The following is a 20,635-nucleotide window of genomic DNA, read 5'->3' as shown; positions in this document are numbered from 1 at the left end:
CTGAGCTGCTGAGCCATTTTGCTAGCCTGAGAATATGTGTGTACGTGTGTGTGTGTGTGTGTGTATGTGTGTGTGTGTGTGTGTAGGGGGAAGTAGAGAGGTGGGGGTGGATAAGAGAGATGGGAAAAGAGGTTGGATATGATCAAAATATTGTATAAAATTCTGTACCTCTGTAATTCTAAACCACAAAGCATTTTGTGTATCACAAAGACAAAGAACAACTTTGTCCACCAGGTGGCAGCACAGCATCAACTATCCCAAAAGAGCGCGTCAAAAAGCAAAAATCACTCAAAACAGAAAGGATGAGTGTTTGTTGTAATGATAGGCAGTGTTTGAGATACTTCCATCCTTGACATCACCTTGGCAACATGACATGGTTAACAGGTAAAGCGGGGCTGGCACACACTCTAGCTCTAGGCTTGTACAACTTCATAAATAGAGCACCAACTAAAAAATACCAACACGATGAAAAAGACACATTCAATTCTGAAAATACTTTAAAGTCTTCATAAATAAAAAATATAGGGGATGAAGAGATGGCTCAGTGGTTAAGAACATCTACAGCTCCTGCAGAAGACTTGAGTTCAGTTCCTGGTACCAATGTTGGGTGGCTCACAACTGCCTGTAACTCAAGAAATCTGATGCTCTCTTCTGCCCTCTGTGGGCACTACACCCACATGTGCACAAACACACACATAATCCAAAATAAAATAATCTTAAATATACACATATGCAGGCGTACAGGCACACACACAAACACACACACACACATACACACGCGCACGTGCGCGTGTGCGTGTGTGCGCACAAAAATGACAAAGAAGGGGGTTGGCATTAAGAGAGCAAAAACAGCCTCACAACTAATATTTCTAAGGCCTAAACAGGCCCAGAGGGGAGTGTGACACTGACTGGGTACAGCACTGAGTTTCTAGGTGCTCAGCAGGGTCACAGTGCATTTCTACACAATTTACTTGGGGCACCAAACATTAATGTGCTGGGGAAATGGGAAGAACTGGAACCTCTGCTTCCTCCCCCTTCCGTGCCCATCTTTGAGGCTATGGGAGCCAACTGGCCACAGAGAGAGACCCGCACAACCCGGGACAGCTACTCACCTGCAGTCAAGTATGCATAGTAACACTGCGACCACCTGGACTCGCTTTTCAGTCTCTCGAAGGAATCAAATGCGTCCTTGAAGTTGAGCTCAATCATGCTGCACCAGCCTATGAATGAAGCACTTTTAGGACACAAGGTAGTGAGCTTAGTACACTACTCTAAGGGAGTGAGCTTAGTGAACTACCCTAAGACAGAGAGCTTAGTGCATCACCCAAAGGTAGGGAACTCCATGGCCTACATTTAAACTACACGTCTTCAACCCTTCTGTGAATGTTCTTGGAAGTGCTTAAAGCCTTGAACTTGGAAAGTTAAGGAATTATTTTCCCCTTAAATACTTTCACTGTAAAGTTTGACCTAGATAAGGCATAGGATTTCATAGTTAATTAAGAAGTACAGGAGAGCCGGGAGTGGTGATGCACACCTTTAGTTCCAGAATTTGGGAGGCCATGGCAGTTGGATCTCTGTGAGATTGAGGCTAGCCTGGCAGCCTGGTCTACATAGCGAGTTCTAGGCCAGCTAGGGCTACAGGGAAACCTGTCTCAAAAAACAACAAAACCAAAACACACTCACTGGACTAAACAACCACCACTGCCAATTCTCAACCTTTGTAGAAGCAGAATCCAAGTCAGTCAGAAATTAGGCTCTTGCCACTCTCTTCTTGCATGCAGACAATGAGACTGAGCAAGGATCAGCTTCCTCCATCCAAACCCTGTCAGACTGCCCTTCTGCTCAGCGCTGCAGCCACTAAAAGAAAGTCCATCACACCGTTCCTCATTCGTCCCTCCCTTGGGACTCAAGTGAGAACCTGAAGCCTGCTGCTCCTTGCCCGGACTTTGCACAGGTTGCTCGTGCTGTCCTTGTATTAGCTAGGAGAAAGCCACAGGCCGGTGACTTGCTCAAGGCCACAAAGTTATTAAGAGGGAAGAACTGTGGTTGGAGGGCCAACCCTCTTCCATCATAAAACACTGCCACTATAAAAAGAAGGCTATAAACCAAGACTGCCATCTCAGCACTTGGGAGGCTGAGGCAGTATTGCTGTGAGTTTGAGGCCAGTCTGTACTGAAGAGAGAAACCCCCAAACCAAACCAAGCAACCAAACTTAGGAACAAAACCACAAAAGGAGAAAACTTCTGCATCAAGCACATCACTAAGAAACTGTATCTATACACTCCAGAAAATTCAGTCCAACTCTACGGGACACAATCTTGGCATATTTTAGGCTGAAAATGTGGGTTATTTTCCCTCTACAATAGCTATCAGGGTACAATCTGCATTAATTATAGGACAGAGGCAGAAGGTAGCCACCAAGCCAGAAGACAAAGCCTGAATTGCTAGACCTCGCCAGTCCACCCTCTTTTTAAAACATATTTTAATATTATTTTATTTATGTGTATGAGTATACCGGATTTTTATTTTATATGTATGAGTGTAAGTGCACCTATGTCACGCAGTGCCCATGGAGGTCAGACGAGGACACTGGATCCCTGGAACTGGAGTTACAGACAGTTGTTAGCCATCATGGGGGTGCTGGAAATCAAACCCAGGTCCTCTGCAAGAGCAGTCAATGTTCTTAATCACTGAGCCGTCTCTCCAGCCCCAAGAGTCCACATTCTTAAAGCAGCTGATTCCTAAGCTTCCCTCAAGCTTCCTAAGCTAACCCTCAAGCTCCTTAGCTCTCCCCTACTATACGCCTCGAAATGATGGAGTAGGAAGGGCTGTCCAATTTGGGCTTTGAAATGCAAGTTCTTTGAAAGACATCTCACTGGAAGCCACAGCTATGACATAGACCTCCAAAACGGTTGAGAATACACAAAAGACAGTTTTCTATTTTTCTATCATCTCTTCTCCCTGAACAAGAACAGGCATCAAAACTGCTCATTGTACAGGTACTAGTCCATTCCTTTGTACTTTTCTTAAAAAGGACTCAGGGAGATGGTCATGTCCACAGAAAGTGGAGTGAGTGAGAGGTGGGGCTGGAGAGTGAGGGCAGGTGCCATCTGCTTCCCTCACAGACTCCAATTCCTCTTCCCTGTTCTGGACAAAGCCGTGAATCCCAACATTCCTTTTCATTCCCATCACTGCCCCCCCCCCATTCTTTTCCTGTGCTGTATGAGGCAGCCTTACAACACTGAGCCAAAATGAAACTGATAAAAGGATGAAACCTTTGTATTTATTCTTCTCAGCATAATGGAAACATAGTTACACAAAAGGATTCTGAAATTTCTCATGTTCCAGGGTCAGAGAGTTGAGTGCATACAGCCAGCAAAGGACTCAGCAGCAACTTGGGAGAGGGGGAAATCCTATCAAATACACACTTCAAGTCCCTTTATGAATTAATCTCCAGTGAAGGAGAAGCAGAAGGAAAAATCTGACTTTGCGGAGGGCCTTCTACGTGCCATATACCTGGCCACATTGGCAGCTGACCCTCCTGGCTGCTACAAGGGGAGGTGCCATCACTCTAAGAGCAATATATGGTTCAGAAGGCTTAGGCAACTTGCCCAGGGTCGCAGGGATGGATGGTTGGAAGAGCTAGTATTGGAGTCTGTCCTAGTTAACTTTTGATTGCTGTGATAAAACACTGATCAAAAACAAGTTGGGGAGGAAAGGGTTTATTTCAGCTTAGAACTGCCAGGTCATAATCCATCACTGAGGGGAGTCAGACAGGAACTCAAGGCAGGAACCTGGAGGCATGAGCTAAAGCAGAGACCATGGAGGATGCCTCTTGCCAGCTTGCTCCTCTGGCCCATGCCCAGACTCCTTTCTTATACAACTCAGAACCACCTGCCCAGGGTTAACGCCACCCACAGAGGGCTGGGTCCTCTCACATCACTCCACAATCAAGAAAATGCCTCACAGACATGCCTACTGGTCAGTCTAGTAAAGGTACTTTCCCAGCTGAGGCTCCCTCTTCCCAGGTGTGTCAAGTTGACAACTGAAGTTATCCAGCACAGGGTCCATCTCTCTTAGCCTCTACTTTTTTCCCAAGTAAGCATGGGGGAAAGGCGAACAAAGAGCTCTGCCTTTTAATGTGGAGTACAATAAGGCACGGTAGTCAGTTCACCCCACACCGTCCATTATCCCCAAGTCAAAATGCTACAAAGGCCTATGGAGAATGAGACCAACATCACAGCGTGCAAAGGTAACAATCGAAGTTCTGATCATGCAAGGTGGCACTCTGAAGATGAACCGAAGGGCAGTACAAATGAAGACTTGCACGGGAAAGTGTGACCACTAGAGCACTGCCGAGCCGGACGGGCATTTCACACCTACCGATCTCATACAGACAGACGTGCTGGATCTCCCTCTGGTCTATCGCGAGTTCCAAAGCAGTGTGGAAGGAAGTCAAGGCACTGTTGATTTGACACTAGGAAAAAAGGGGAAAGCACAATTACGGCTGTGACCTGTGCTTAACATCACTCACCATCATGATCCCCCAGGCAACTTTCTCCTATGCCGCTGTCATGCACAGATCAAGCAGTACAGAAGAGAGTAGTTCGCCAAGAATGCACTCCAATTTGCTGTAGGGCTGTAAAAATAGCCTAAGCACAGAGAACCCTTTTTAAATTCTTTTCATTTTATTTATTTATTTTTTGGTGTGTGTGTGTGTGTGTGTGTGTGTACACACATGTACACATGCCACAAGTGGAGGTCAGAGGACAACTTGTGGGAACTGCATGTTCTCCTTCCACCATGTGGGACCTAGGGATTGAACTCAGGTCCTCAGGCTTGGAGACAAGCTCCTTTTAGCCATCACACTGGCCTCTTTTTCTTTTTTTGATAAAGGGTCCCATTATGTGGTCCATGCTGGCCTCAAACCAATGATCCTCTTAAACCAGCTCCTCTTTAAGTAGCTGAGACTGCAGATGTGCTCAGGAGGCCTAGCTATGGAACTCTTTTGGCTTTGGCAGTGGGTTCCTCCAGTGAGGGGCTCAGTCACCCTCACCTCCAATAGCGCTCTTGCCATGTGTGTCTGTAGACTTTGTTATGATTATAATCGTTTGCTAATCTAGTTCTCTGTTACAAGATACATTCGACAGGCACAGGGGACTGTATTCCATCCTCTGGTGAACATCCAATCCTTGGCCAGAAAGTGTTGCCATCAGCTTTGAGGAAATGCACGAAGCAATCCCATCAGGCCAGTTCTCAGTAGCCTTGCCCAATTTGGCCCTTTTACTAAACTCCAGGTAGACAGTTTGATTCTAAACTGTGTGCCATTGGCTTCTGGTCATCCAGTTTCCTCTCTCAATAGTGTAGAAGTTCTCTGAGCATTTGGATCCCATCTCCGCTGTGTATACATCCACTCAGTGCTGGCCAGAGCCCAACAGTCCACTAAGGTCAGTTCTACTTTTCTCTGCTTAAACACAGTTGTGTCTCCCCTTCCCCTTATCTGCTAATCACATTCTGTGGTCTAAAAACATAGCATAATGCAGTAAGGTATGTGGAGAGAGAGTAAGAGACCACATTCATGTAATGTGTACCACAGAACACTGCTGTGCTGCTCTATTTTATTATTGCTGTTAATCTCTTACTATGCCTAATTTATAAATTAAATGTTAGCATAAGTAAGTATGCATAAGGAAAAAACTAGCACATACAGGGTTTGTGGTTCTAGGTGTCACTGGGGGTCTTGGAGCCTGTGTTCTCTGTATAAGGGACAGGGCAGGGCTGTACAGCTATACATTTAAGTTTTCTTTCCACTAAAGATGTCATAAGCATCTTATAAGAACTCTGAAAAGCATTACCAGAATTGGAAAAGGTCTGTTGACTCCTAAGCAGGCATTGAGAGGTATTAAATATCATGCATTTAATGCAGACAGGACTTGCACCTGGTGGAAACACAGCCCGTTGTATGAGTGTGTGCACTGAGTGTGCAACTTTTCTGCAGGTGCTCTGAGTGTGTGCTCTGTGAGTGTCAGCTCTCAGCATGTTCTGAATGTGTGCTGTGTGCGTGTGGGCTCTGAGTATGTGCTCTGGGTGTAGGCTTTGAGTTCTGTGAGTGTGGGCTCTGTTGAGTGTGAGCTCTGTGAGTGTGGGCTCTATGAGTGTGAGCTCTGTGAGTGTGGGCTCTGTGAGTGTGAGCTCTGTGAGTGTGGGCTCTGTGAGTGTGAGCTCTGTGAGTGTGGGCTCTGTGAGTGTGAGCTCTGTGAAGGTGGGATCTGTGGGGTGGCTCTTGAGTGTGAGCTCTGTGAGTGTGGGCTCTGTGAGTGTGAGCTCTGTGAGTGTGGGCTCTGTGAGTGTGAGCTCTGTGAGTGTGGGCTCTGTGAGTGTGAGCTCTGTGAGTGTGGGCTCTGTGAGTGTGAGCTCTGTGAGTGTGGGCTCTGTGAGTGTGAGCTCTGTGAGTGTGGGCTCTGTGAGTGTGAGCTCTGTGAGTGTGGGCTCTGTGAGTGTGAGCTCTGTGAGTGTGGGCTCTGTGAGTGTGAGCTCTGTGAGTGTGGGCTCTGTGAGTGTGAGCTCTGTGAGTGTGGGCTCTGTGAGTGTGAGCTCTGTGAGTGTGGGCTCTGTGAGTGTGAGCTCTGTGAGTGTGGGCTCTGTGAGTGTGAGCTCTGTGAGTGTGGGCTCTGTGAGTGTGAGCTCTGTGAGTGTGGGCTCTGTGAGTGTGGGCTCTGTGAGTGTGAGCTCTGTGAGTGTGGGCTCTGTGAGTGTGGGCTCTGTGAGTGTGGGCTCTGTGAGTGTGAGCTCTGTGAATGTGGGCTCTGTGAGTGTGGGCTCTGTGAGTGTGAGCTCTGTGAGTGTGGGCTCTGTGAGTGTGGGCTCTGTGAGTGTGAGCTCTGTGAATGTGGGCTCTGTGAGTGTGGGCTCTGTGAGTGTGAGCTCTGTGAATGTGGGCTCTGTGAGTGTGGGCTCTGTGAGTGTGAGCTCTGTGAGTGTGGGCTCTGTGAGTGTGGGCTCTGTGAGTGTGAGCTCTGTGAATGTGGGCTCTGTGAGTGTGGGCTCTGTGAGTGTGGGCTCTGTTGAGTGTAAGCTCTGTGAGTGTGGGCTCTGAGTGTGCCGCTTTGAGCATTTCTCCTTGTTCCACGTGGGCAGAGCTGCTCTCTAGTCCAGCACTGGCTGGGCTGCAGCTTGTGTCTCCTTCCATGTCTCCTCCTACACTTCCCTGGGTCCCTTCACTGCCTCTCCTGGCTCCCAACATCTTCCTCCTTGCACAGCCAGCCAGGCAGGGGTGGGTCTCAGGGTCACTGAAGCTTTATGAGTCATTGAGGTGATCTTCAGGATAGCTTCTGGTTCAGGAACACTCTCAGCCACATGACTCATCAACCAAAGCCAGGACCTGATCAGTAACTGCCCTACCGTGACATTCTGTTGGCAGGAGGCTGGAGCTGCAACCTTCAAACCCTGAATGAATGCAAGATGGGAAGCCACAAAGAGAGACCATCACTACCTCACTCCTGTGACTGTATGGCTACTGTGCAGCTGGACAGGACCTCACAGCAATGTGGGGTGCCCACACCAGAAAGCCACTCACACTGGTTAAGTGCACAGACAAGACACAAGGTACCAAAACAGTGGGTGAACTCAATCTTTCATGAAGCTTCTGTGTGTGCACTGACACTGGACACTATATTCCATCTCTACTTCTCTCTCAGTCCACAGCCCTTTCCCTCATCCTCTCTGCGCTCCCTTAGTGTATTTATGTGCACAGAAACCACAGGGTTGAGGGCTCTGTTCCACCCAGGTGTCCCTGGTTGCTAAGTTATTGACACTTGGCATTTATACACAGGGTATTTCTGGATGAGTCATTGCCCAATGTCCCAAGCTGTGGGTTCAGTGCATGACAGTGCAAAGCTACACTGGCCTTCAGAGGGCAGGAAGTACTCAGTGAACATTTGTCGCACAGCTACAATGTACCCAGGACTGGTAGAGCCCTCGAATTATAAAGATGAGTCAAACAAGGCTCTGGGCCCAAGAAAAGAAAATGCCAAGCAAGAAATATTTGAATGGCATTGTTTTTTCTTAACCTTCTCCAAACCCTCCTGAGACAGGCAGACTTTTCTATTTTCAGATGATGTGAAGTACAAGAGGCTAGAAACCTGATTAAGGAACTACATTCAAATTCTGCTCATTGTCTCCAAAGCAAGCTTTCTTGAGAGACTGTGTATGCAGATGCGATTAAATGAAGAATCTTGAGGACAAGAAGAGCACCCTAAATTATCTGGGTGGGCCCTGTCATCACTTGCATCCTTATAAGGAACGAGGGAAAACAGACACACAGAGGAGAAACACTGTGACCACAGCAGACATTAGGAAGATGAGATTATGAGCCCAGGAATGCCGGCAACCACCAGAGGTGGAAGAGGGAAGTCACAGTCTGCCTAGGGCCTCAGGAGTGACTGAGGACCTGTCAACCTCACCTTGCTTTGTTTAGCTTAGTGTGGAGAAACATACAGGGGAGAAGAACTGGCCACCAAAGCAGCTGGGAACTTAAGGTAGACAAATCTAGGAATGCACAAAAGACTGTTATTCTAAGACTTTAGGGCAGGGGGCTGGAGAGATGGCTCAGCAGTTAAGAGCACTGGCTCCTCTTGCAGAGGACCTGGGTTCAATTCCAACACCAACATGGCAGCTAACAACCATCTGTAACTCCAGTTCCAGGGGATCTGACACCCCCTTCTGACCTCCTCGGCCACTGCCCAATATGGGTACACTTAACATACATGCAGGCAATACACTCACAGACATAAAATAAAAATAATAAATAAAATATTAAAAAAAAACATTTGGGGCAGAAGCTGGATGGCCAAGCAGGTGGGGTAGAGGGAAAGGTGTTTGTATTATGCTAGACAAAGGTGACCTGCAGACAACTGGAATATACCTATCCTTAAAAATCTAGTGACATACCGGGCGTGGTGGTGCACGCCTTTAGTCCCAGCACTCAGGAGGCAGAGGCAGGCAGATCTCTGTGAGTTCAAGGCCAGCCTGGTCTACATAGTGAGTTCCAGGACAGCTGGGGCTACAGGGAGACCCTGTCTCAGACAAAAAAAGAAAAAATCTAGTGACATATCAAGGGTCAGTTAGGCAGTGCATTAACTGCGGGTCTTGATGACTCTTCTATAGGGTTTAGGATGTCCACCAGGAGAACCTGCTGAAAAGATGGCAATTATAAACAAGATGGCTGTAGTCATGTCAAACTAGATCCCAGTTCAAGAGCTCTCCAGACTGCGAGTAAGCATTTTTGTTATTTACAGCCACACAGTCTGTGACAAGCTGTTACAGAGACTTGGGAAACAATTTATTTCTTTAGAAATGAAAAGTGTGAAGAAATTATCAAGTCTTTTCTCTTATAAGGACTAACAGAACTTGAAAATACCAAGTCTGGATCATGGTGCTTAAAGACACGATCCCAGGAGCAAGCATAACCACAGAGCTAATTCTAGATCAGCCCTGATCATTCTAGGTGGGCTCTGATCATTCTAGGTGGGCCCTGATCATTCCTTGAGGAATTATTTTAAATAGTAGAAATATACTTCCCCTTATTTATCACCAAAATAATTTACAATAAGAAAATAACCTTTGGTGGGTTTTAAAAAATATTTTATGTGTATGAGTATATGGCCTGCATGTATGTAAGTGCAACTGTGTCATACAATGCCCATGGAGGTCAGAAGAGAGCATTAGATCCCCTGGAAATGGAGTTATGGATAGCTAGTAGCTGCCATGTGGGTGCTTGGAATTGAACCCAGGTCCTCTCTAAGTACAGCCAGTGTTCTTATCTGCTGAATCATCTCTCCAGCCTCCTATGGTGGGTATTATGATGATAGATTAAAATATCTACTACAGAACAGAGGAAAGAGAATTATCCTCAGCTACAGACCAGTCACAGCTCAAATTTAAAATTTTTGATATTGAATTTTAATTTTCTTTGTATGCATGTTTTACCTGTATGTATTTAAGTGCAGTACAAGCATGCAATGCCAGTAGAGACCAGAAGAGGGCATCAGATCCCCTGGAACTGGAGTTGAGGAGGGTTGTTAGGTGCCAGTGGATGCTGGGAAATGAACTGGTGTCCTAAGCAAGAACTGTCAGTATTCTTAATTGCTAAACCATCTCCCCAGCCCCCACAGCTCAATTTTAAAATAAATATCAATGCACATATTCAAGCCTTAAGAGGACAGAGAAAGAAAGCTGGTGTGGAAAGCTGTAACTTTCTGAATTAGTATCACATGGGCTTCTGTTTGGCCAATTATACACTGAAAAACTGTCACAAAAGTCACCTGAAGTGTTGAGTGTATAGCCCAGCTGGTAGAGTGCTTGCTCACCATGCACGCAGCCCTGGGTTCCATGCCCAGAACCCCATAAACCAGGTATGGTGGTGCAGAGTCATAATCCACGCACTCAAAAGGTGAAGGCAGGACAACCAGAAATTCAAGGTCATTCTTGGCTACATAGCAAATTTGAACCCAGCCTGAACTATAGAAGATTCTATCTTAAAAACAAAACAACCAAAAAAAAAAAAAAAAAAAAAAAAAAAAAAAAAAAAACTGAAGCAAACATACACTCAATGCTTCAAAGTTATTGGCAAGTTCACCCGCTTCCCAGAGAGGCTGAGCAAATTAAATGGAACATGGTTATTACTAGATGGAAGTCAGCATTCTGATAGCCAGTGTACTGTGACTGTGGTCGGGGCCTCCCTTTCTCTCAGGAGTGTTCCCAGGCATTTCTAATACCTGCCTAGAGCAACCAAAAACCACCTAGCTAGCCTGTGAGAAAATTGGATTCCAACAGGCTGATTCTGTGCTTGTTACGTTACTGTGCTCTTGAGTGTTCTCATACTTTCAGGGGTTGGGATGAGGCTGAGGATGGATCCTAAGCCTTCAACTGAGCTACACCCTCAACCTCAAGGACTCAACAGTTTTCATTTTTTTCCTCTTAGATCTTTCATGGAGACATTCAAATCATTTGGTAATAGTGACAGTGTTCTTTCTTTCCCTATGATAGACTCAACTGTTCACTGCTTAGGAACGTCATTTAAAATGCAGAAAACCAACAAGCCCAGAACTCGCTCCTGCTCAGTCCTGCCTCTAACGAGGGCGTTGTTAATGCTGCACTGAGAGATGTGCCTTGGGCAGAGTTTTGTGGTCCTTGCCATTTCTACCACAAGGGGAAATGTTATTTCCAGTTTTTTAATGTCTTAATAGTTACTCTGGCTTTTTTAAAAAAAATTCAGATTGGGTGGGGTGTGGTGGTATATGACTTTAATCCCAGCACTTGGGGGGCAGAGGCAAGTGGATCTCTGTGGGATTGAAGGCAGCCTGGTCTCAAAACACCAACCTCCCCACCCCAAAATTCCAGATTGACTAGCCTTTCATTAAATGTGGCTTTATCAGTCACTTCCCCTACATAGGAAATAGGGCCAAATTTCCCGAGGCTTCACTTTTTAGAATAAGCCTTACTAGGTTATATTTAAAAACACTTTGTACAGTCAGGTGAAACACACCTGTAATCCCAGCAATTGCAAGGCTGAAGCAATAAGACCCTGGGTTCAAGGCCAGCCTGTGCTACACAGGGATTCTATCTAAAAAACATTTTTAATTAAAAATAGCAAACTTCAAATTTGTTGGATTTGATTACAACTATTGGCTTAGAATTCCTACACTCAGAACACATTGCTTAGCTTTTCTGTTTAGCTCTCTGCCTTTTGTGTTTGTTTCTTTGTTTGAGACAGGGTCTCCCTGTAGCCCCAGCTGGCCTGGAATTCATTATGTAGACCAGGCTGGCCTTGGTCTCACAGAGATCCTCCTGCTTCTGCCTCTGCCTCCTGAGTGTTGGGATTAAAGGTATGAGCCGCCATGCCAGGCTTCAGTTCTCTACTTTTAAGAATCAGAACAACAGACTTGCAGAGCCAAATGAAAATATCTGTAGTTTCTTTGCTCTGGCACCATATAAATGACTCTACCACTTTAAAAAAGCTGTACCTTTCTGTTGGAAAAAAAATTGATCTATTGTTGAGAATACTATAATTAAATTTCTTTTTTAAAGATTTTTTTTATTTTTTATGTGTATGAGTGTATTGCCCGCATGTAAGTGTACCTGTGTTGTGCAATGCCTGTGTAGGTCAGAAAAAGGCATCAGATTCCCCAGAACTGGAGCTATGGATAGTTAGGCACCATGTGGGGGCTGGGACTCGAACCCAGGTCTCTTCAAGAGCAGCCAGTGCTCTTAACCACTGAGTCATCTCTTCAGCCCCTAATTTTTCTTCTTTATAGGGACAAATGTGATTTTAAAATATTATAGTTTAGTCAATATTTCCAAATTCCAGTGCTGGCTTCCCAGTCAATACTTTCTGGACCTTAGGAAATAACTTGTTTATACTCTCAGAGGATGTTGAAATAGATAAATTCATGTAAATAAAATGCTCTAAGGAAAGGTCCTTTGTCCTTAAAAATAAGTTCATGTTACCTGTTCATAATACTGGGAAACAATTTACAATATTGTTTTCCAATATATTGGAACAAATACTCAAAAGTTAAATTTCTCATCAATGATTTCAGTCTCATAAGGTGAAATTCCAGATAATGATAATCTAGCAGGCATAACTGAGGGCCGTTTAAGAGTCTATTACCAATGTAAAGCTATGTATCCTTGCTGTAAATCTAAACATGGGTGTGTGTGCCCATGTGTCTGCATGTGTTCTTTGGTAAGTGACAAGAAGCAGCCTGAAGGACTGGCGTGACCACAGTAATGTTTTTACATGCAATTAAAAACATCAGTGATTCTTGGGCCAGAGAGATGGCTCAGCAGGTAAAGCGCTTGCTGCTTAAGTCTAACAATAGGAGTCTGATCCCTAGGACCAATGGAAGGGTGGGAAAGAACACATTCCACACAGTTGTCCTCTGATCTGTGCATGCGCATCATGGCACACACACATACACACACACACACACACACACACACACACACACACTCACACATACCCACATTTGCATTTTGTTTTTGTTGTTGCTGCTGTTTGGTTTTTCTGTTGGTTTATTGGTTTTTTGGGGTTTTTTGGGACAAGGTCTCACTATGTATCCCTAGTTGGCCTGGAACTCACTACATAGACCAGGTGGGCTTCAGACTCACAGAGATCCACCTGCCTCTGCCTTCTGAGTGCTGGGATTAAAGATGTGTGCTATCTTTACAAAGCTCTTTAAATTTTTAAAAATGTATTTTTTATTTGTATGAGTGTTTTGCCTGCATGTATGTACGTGCACCACATGCATGCAATGCCTGTGGAGGCCAGAAGAGGGTGACAGATCCCCTGGAACTGGAATTGCAGATAGTTGTTAGCTGCCATGTGGATGCTGGGAACTGAACCCAGGTTTTCTGTGATAGCAGCCAGTGCTCTTAACCACTGAGCCATCTCTCCAGCCCCTTTAAAACGCTTCTGAAGATAAAGATCTTGAAGTACAAATATAAAGACAAAGAAAGCCCAAGTCTGTTCAGCATCAGTGATCTGGGGGTCTACTGATGCCAACATTTGACTCGGGTGGTCACTTGGCAGCATTCAGCTGGGGGCATTCAGGGCATACAGCTTTCCCAGCAAAAGGTTCAATCTCTGGAGTGTGTGTGGGGGGCGGGTAAGAAATGGAGACAAGGCCTAGAACACAGTGTGAAAGGGACACCAAGTTCTAGGCTCCCCTGAATCAGTAACTCAAGGTTCCATTTCCCAGGCAAGCAGTTTCCCTTTGTTCTATAAGATGGAAAGATGGTAAAGCTCAAAGGGGCGAAGGTTTCAGTTCAGAACCAGTCTATGCATGTTAAAATAACGTTGGTATCTTTATTCGGCTGGGTCAGACACTAGAGAGACGATGACAGACCCAAGGACACGGCAGTCCCAAGGCTGTGACTGCTGGGAGGGCACGCTATAAACCCAGCAGTCCTGAGACTGGCACTGCTGGGGAGGGCGCACCCCACAGCTGCAGCCCCCAGGAGAATTTGCTTCAGTGAACTGTCGATTCTGACAGGCCAAGAAAGTTACAGGGTTTTTTGTTGTTTTAACACAGGCACATTCTGTTTTAACACGTTTTAGGAAACTAGTGAGCCCGAAGTGTTAGATGTGAGCAGAACCTTCAAGACGGTAAGAAGACGGCAGAGGCAAAACTGAGTCAAAGATGATCACAGTGGTCCTGGGTGGCAGTGAGCTTCAGGTTTACAGGCTGAAACTTATTTCACATGAAAAACTGTTAAAACTTTAAAGAGGCAAGCTAGGCATGGTGGCATGTGCCTATAATCCCAGCACTTGGGAAGCAGGGGCCTGCCTGGGCTACATGATAAAGACGCTGTCTCAGAAGCTAAAATCAAATACGTACTTAGCATGCTGAATGTGTGTGCTGTAGATACAATGACAGGCTCAACAAACTTCTAACATCCATGAGATATGCAGGTAATAAATCTACATGAGAACTTAACACTCACGAGATCTTAACTGGCCTACCCCTTGGTGACATCTGTTCTGGTTCCAAGTGTCTTCTGCCCAGGAAACATTACCAAAAACCCTGATCACAGATCAGCTTAATTACCATCGTCAGTGATACTGATACCTGTGGATCTCTCAGACACTATGTGTCACCAACCCGGGTCCCCTTCCTCCTGGGGGACTCTTTCGAAGACCAGCTCTGGTCCTCCTCATCCTCAGGGCAGAAGGATCATAGACAGGGAGGATGCAGGGCACTGAATGCTGCAGACCCCAGGAAGTGGGGTGCAAGGTGCCTGTGCACCTTCTGTAAGTGTACACTGATGTTTCCCTTTGCTGGTCTCTGTGTGTTCTGCACCAAGTGGGTAACTGTGTGATGCCAGTTCAAGTTCATTTGGCCCTTGAGTTTTTCTGTTCTGAGATATCAAGAGCCTGCATGTTGGGCATGGTAGCACACGCCTTTAATCTCAGCACTTGGGAGGCAGGGACAGTAAGACAGTTTGTGTGTGGCTTTTCTCTTAACATGTCAAATTTCGCCTGCAGCATGGACTGCTACTTTGTTCCTGTTCCAATGTTATTCCATTGCTGAATAATATTCCATTGTGTGGATATATCACAAACTGTTTATCCCTTTATCTGCTGATGAACATTAGCCTTATCTCTATTTTTTAACTATTATGGATAATAAATAATGTGGATTTATGATTTCATTTCTCAAGGAATAGAATTGTTGCATCACCTAGTAAATCATTCTTTAATGTTTTGAGGACAGGCTAAAGTATTTTCCAAAACGGCTATACCACTTTACGTTCCCACCAGTCATGAATGAAGATTCCATTTTCCTCTGCATTCTTGCCAACATTTGTCATTGGCTGTTTCTTGTGTTGCTATTGTTACGCCTGGACTGGTATATGCAGAGTACTATATCTCATGTGGTTTTAATTTACAGTTTTAACCCCCCCACACACCTTATACTCGGCTCATGGCTTGGGAAGAGGGAAAAGATTTTAAAATTTAAAATTTTTATTCTATGTGTATGAGTATTTTGCCTGCTTATATATAAGTGAGCCATGCACATGCAGCACCCTCAGGTCAGAAGAGGGTACTGGATCCCCTTGGAACTGGAGTTACGGAGAGCTGTTAGCAGCCATGTGAGTGCTGGGAAGAAAACCCAGCCGTGCTCCAACTTTTTAGCTGAGCCCTCTCTCCAGCCTCTTGATTTGCATTTTTCATGACTTGTATACAATACTGAGTATCTTTTCAGAGGTTTATTTCTCAGGAGAGATGTCTCTTCAGATCCTCTGTCTAATTTCAAGTTGAGTGATCTGTCTTTTTATTAGTGAACCTTATAGTTGTTTACATTTTCCGGATATAAGCCTTTATTAGATGTACCCTTCTGCATCCGTCACAATGCCTCTCCCTTTCTAAGCCTTCTTCATTTCCTCAGTAAAGTTATCTACAGCGCCAGTGTTCCAATGTAGTCCAACCTACCTACTTTTTTCTCCGTTTCTGTATTTTTAGTGTCATATGTAAACTACTGCCTATTTTGAGTTAACTTTTTAAGCATGATAAGAAATGATGGGCCACTGGAATTCTTTTGTGAGTGACTGTTGGGTTGTTCCAACACCACTGTTTGAAAGAACTATTTTTTGTCCATTGATTTATTTTGGTGCCTTTATCAAAAATCAATTGACCACAAATGTGAGGCTTCTTTCTTGACTCTTATTGACCTTTAAGTTTATTTTTATGCCAGTACCAATTGTACTGTCTTGATTACCGTGCAGTAAGTTTTCCAACTTTGCTCTTCTTTTTCTAGATAGTTCTGGCTCTTCTGGGTCCTTTGGGATTAGGATTAGTTTTTCACTTCTGCAAAAAGAAGTTTCTGGGTTGTTTGTTATATTTGCTTTTACAGTGCTTGGGATCGAGTCCAGGGCCTTGCATATGCCAGGAAAGTGCTCTACCTCTGAGAGTCATTCCCATCCTCCAAGCTGCACTTCTGAAAGTGACTGCCCTGGATTATGACAGAGACCTGTAACTCCATTCAGTTTAATACCTTAATACTTGAACTGCTGTGTCTTTTCAGTAATATTTTAAAAACTATCTTCAAAAATGCTTCAATAAGCATCACCGAAGAGAAAAATTAGTGGTAATGAAGCTACAGGGTAGGGGAGCAGGTTCAGTTAACGAAGTGCTCGTCACGTAAACATGAGGATCTTAGTGCAGTCATCAGCACCCATGTGAAAATCAGGACGACAGCACAAGCCTGTGACCCCAGCACTGGGGAGGAAGAGAGGGGAGGGCCTTGGGATTCCCTGGCCAGCCAGCCCAGCTGAATCAGTGAGCTCCAGGTTCAGTGACAGACCCTGCCTCAAAAAATAAAGTGGCAAGCGATTGAGGAAGATACCGAATATGATACCTCTGGCCTCTACATGCATGTGCACACATGTGCACACATGTGAACGTGCAGTCTCTGGCACCACAGACACACACAGAAACAACAGGGGCAGAATACGGCCACCAACACCGTGCATAAAATGAGTGGCTACGCTGTGTACTGCTGCTTTCTGCACACAACCTCACGGGTACCTTCTTGTACTCCGGTCACAAGCTTCATGAGTGTAATCTCTCTTCATTTAAAAAGAACTACAGAGCTGTTCCTGCTCTTTGAGTCTAGCAATGATACATCTGTAGTTCTAACCCAAATACGCTCAAGAAAAAGACAAACTGAAAAGTACCCTAAGATATTTCTCATAGTACTTTCTGTCGTGCCGACGTTGGGAAACAAGTGTCAAATATCCCAGCAGTAATTACCCAGCAAGAAAAAATTGCAAATTACTGACACAATAGAAATCTAAATCATCTGCGGGTGTGCCAATGCAGTTAAAATTTACATTTATTTATTTACTTTTATTTTATGTGTATGTTGTTTTGCCTGCACACATGTAAGTGCACTACATGCATGAATACCTGTAGAGGCTAGAAGAGGGCACTGGATTTCCTGGAACTGGAGTTATGGGTAGTTGTTAGCTGCTATATGAGTGCTGGAAACTCAATCTGGGTCCTCTGTAAGAGCAGCCACTGTTCTTAACCACTGAGCAATCTCTCCAGCCCCATGCCAGTCATTTTTAAAGACTATGTGAAATGCATGTGAACATCAGATTTGTCAGCAAAATGTGTGAAGTCTCATGTGTATACAAAATAGTATGAAGCAAAATAGCTTGAATATAATCATAACTGGAATGCTATTTTTAGGAAGTTCCTTAACATCTTCATATAAACATGCATACGTGTGTGTGTGTGTGTGTGTGTGTGTGTGTGTGTTAAAATGAGTGGCTCCGCTTGCCAGCTATGGCATACAGAAGGACATGCTGTGACAATCCACTTGCATGTGATTCAGCACTGACTCTGCAAACAGCAAAGTGGTTGAGCAACACCGCTGTTAAGTGCACCTAGCAGGACTATGCACTTGACCCCTACCCTCAGGACCACGGCAGACGCAGCAAAGGGCAAGCTGAACCTCTTAGTGTACCCACACTTAGGAAGCTTAGAAATGGAAATCAATATCAGTTTTCCACCTCTACAGTCTGTCCTGCTGGGGTTCAAAGGCTAGCAAGCCCTTTTCTATTAGCAATTTGGGCTGCCATTATCTCCTCTTTCGGGGAGCATTCATTAAGCCACATGATATGGATTCCTCTCACTGGAAAGCCAGGATGGATACATCTTCCAGCTCCCCCACACCAGATGAAATCAATCTTTCATTTTCTGTACTTCTAAGAATAAATGGCAACTATTTTTTTTTTCTTGGAGCCTAAGGTAATTAAGAGCACTGTGTAGGATGAAGAGGGGACTACGATCATCAGAACTTCAGGGAATTAGTTTTCTCCCTGCACTGCCTCTTTCCTGATCCTATTAATAACAACATTACCGCATGCTGACAAGGCATGCTGTTCAAACATAAGTGGCAGGTTGCCCTTCCACAGAGGGGTTCTGACAGTGGGAAGACACAACCCTTGGAGTGTGATCCTTTTGCCCTGACCCTGCTCCCATGACCCCCTGAAGCCTCCTCCTTTGTCTGATGAAATTAATCATCATGTGACTCAATGCCCCTTTTCTGTCCCCACCACAATCATGAAGGGGGTGCTAAACAGCAACACAGACCTCTCACTCAGGTGCAGGGAGCACCAGTATAAAATAAAATTTTATCTTAACAAAAGTATTACAGTTAGCTATTAAAAAGTCCCTCCATGTCCTACTTCCCTTTCTGTTGCTGTGATAAAACACTTTGACAAAAAGCAGATTGAGGAGGAAAGGGTTTACTTGGCTCACACTTCCAGGTCACAGTCCTTCATGGAGGGAAGTCAGGGCAGAAATCACAGAGGAACACCACTTGCTCACAGACACATGCCAAGCTAGCATTCTTATATCCAGCTTTCAATCTGCCCAGGGAATGATGCTGCCCATGGTGGGCTGGAGCCTCCCACATCCATTAACAAGGAAGGCAATCAACCAAAGACATGTCCACAGGTCACCGATCTAGGTAAGTCCTCCATGGAGGCTTTCCTCTCACATGACTCTAGGTAGTGTCAAGTTGACAATTAAGGCTAACTAGGACAGATCCTCAGTGGAGGACACCTGTAATAATGGGTGTAACAGGGGCAGAGACAGAAGGAGGACAGAGATAGTTAGGGCATAAAGAAAGCTTTCTGCACAGCGCTTCACAGAGCCCAGATGTGAGAAAGGCCCTCACTCTCCAGGAAGGAATTGGGATACCAGGTGGCATGGAGTAAAGGTCAGCCATCAAAGGAGTCCCCGCAGACACTGTGGAGGGGTAGATGACCCTCACTGTGCCTTGCTCAGCAGGAAGGAACTCTGGCAGGGAATTAAAAATGGCAAAAGACCAGGCAGAAAGAACTGCTTCTTATAAGAAAACCAATCAACAAGGCAGTTTACAACAGTGCCTTGATAGTTATATGGGAAAAGTTCCAGAAGCAGGTCACATCTATCTTATCATTTCAAAGATTTTATTTATATATATGGGGGGCATATACCTGCTGGTACCCAGGGAGGCCAGAAGAGAGCCTCAGATCCCATGAGTTATAGGTGGTTGTGAGCTGCCCTATATGGTGTTGGGAACTGAACTTCAGTCCTCTGCAAGAGCAACAGGCACTCTTAACCACGGAGCCATCTCTACAGCCCCTATCTTAATCATTTCAAATGGCATAAGGTGCCATCTCTACTGAAACATGAATTGCTTGAGTCTCAATTCCCAACAGTTTGAAGCAGCCTGTACATCTGGGCTTATAGACAGATGAAGGCTTTGAGAATGCAAACAGACTGACATGCTGTTTGCATGACATAACACACGTATGTGTGTCACACAAACATACACACATATACACATATCTTAACAAATAAAGGTTCACTGCAACTTCTTCTGTATGGCCAAAAGGACACAGAAACTTTCATTGTATCCTCATGAGGTAAGTACTTGCAATGTTGGAGAATTACAGTGAGAGGACCCCAAGCACAGCTTTGGGGTGAAGGCTCTCATGTATCTCACTCTTGTGTTTCCCAGTCATAAGCACAGAGCTTCATTTAAGTGCAGTTCTATTTTATCCCACTTACATTTATCTAATTCAGTTCTTTACCATCACATCTTTGAAATGAAAGTGTGACTCTAAAGAAATGAAAGTCGACACCTGTACCTGATCCAAGACCCTCCTTGAGGCAATCCTTTTAATCCAGTTGCCCATACATTTCTGTATCTTCATTGGAATTGCCTTTAGAAATAGGCTAAGAAAAGATGAGTGATCCCTGATTAACAGCTTCCTTTCAAACAAAGAAACAACCTTATTCACAGTAACCAATGGATTTACTACTGATGGATTCCTCATATTTGATAAATACGTTAAGTTTACATACCAGGCCAATCCTGTGCTAGGCCCAGACTTTTACTTTCAAACACCAAACACAAGATTTAAAAATATTAGCATGAAGGGCTGGAGAGATGGCTCAGCAGTTAAGAGCGCTGGCTGTTCTTGCAAAGGACCCATGTTCAGTTCCCAACATCCACATGGAAGCTCACAACTTCTTGTAACTCCACCTTCAGGGGGATCAAATGCCTTTGGCCTA

At 44.8% G+C, this 20,635-nt stretch overlaps 1 protein-coding gene across 2 annotated transcripts in view; it reads right to left on the bottom strand.

The window, feature by feature from the left end:
- Ttc39c (tetratricopeptide repeat domain 39C) overlaps positions 1 to 20,635 on the bottom strand; it is a 109,000-nt gene that overhangs the window by 16,991 nt on the left and 71,374 nt on the right. For both annotated transcript variants that reach the window (XM_008847618.2, XM_029570694.1), the window contains 2 exons: positions 4,384 to 4,477; positions 1,113 to 1,220 (listed from right to left, as the gene is read on the bottom strand). In XM_008847618.2, the coding sequence (XP_008845840.1) occupies positions 1,113 to 1,220; positions 4,384 to 4,477 (202 nt within the window). The remainder of the gene's footprint in view (positions 1 to 1,112; positions 1,221 to 4,383; positions 4,478 to 20,635) is intronic.

This window comes from Nannospalax galili, unplaced genomic scaffold (assembly GCF_000622305.1).
Source record: "Nannospalax galili isolate Female #2095 unplaced genomic scaffold, S.galili_v1.0 scaffold162, whole genome shotgun sequence".
Lineage (NCBI taxonomy): Eukaryota > Metazoa > Chordata > Mammalia > Rodentia > Spalacidae > Nannospalax > Nannospalax galili.
Note: the sequence above shows the minus strand (reverse complement) of the source record. Positions and strands in the feature narration are given on the sequence as shown.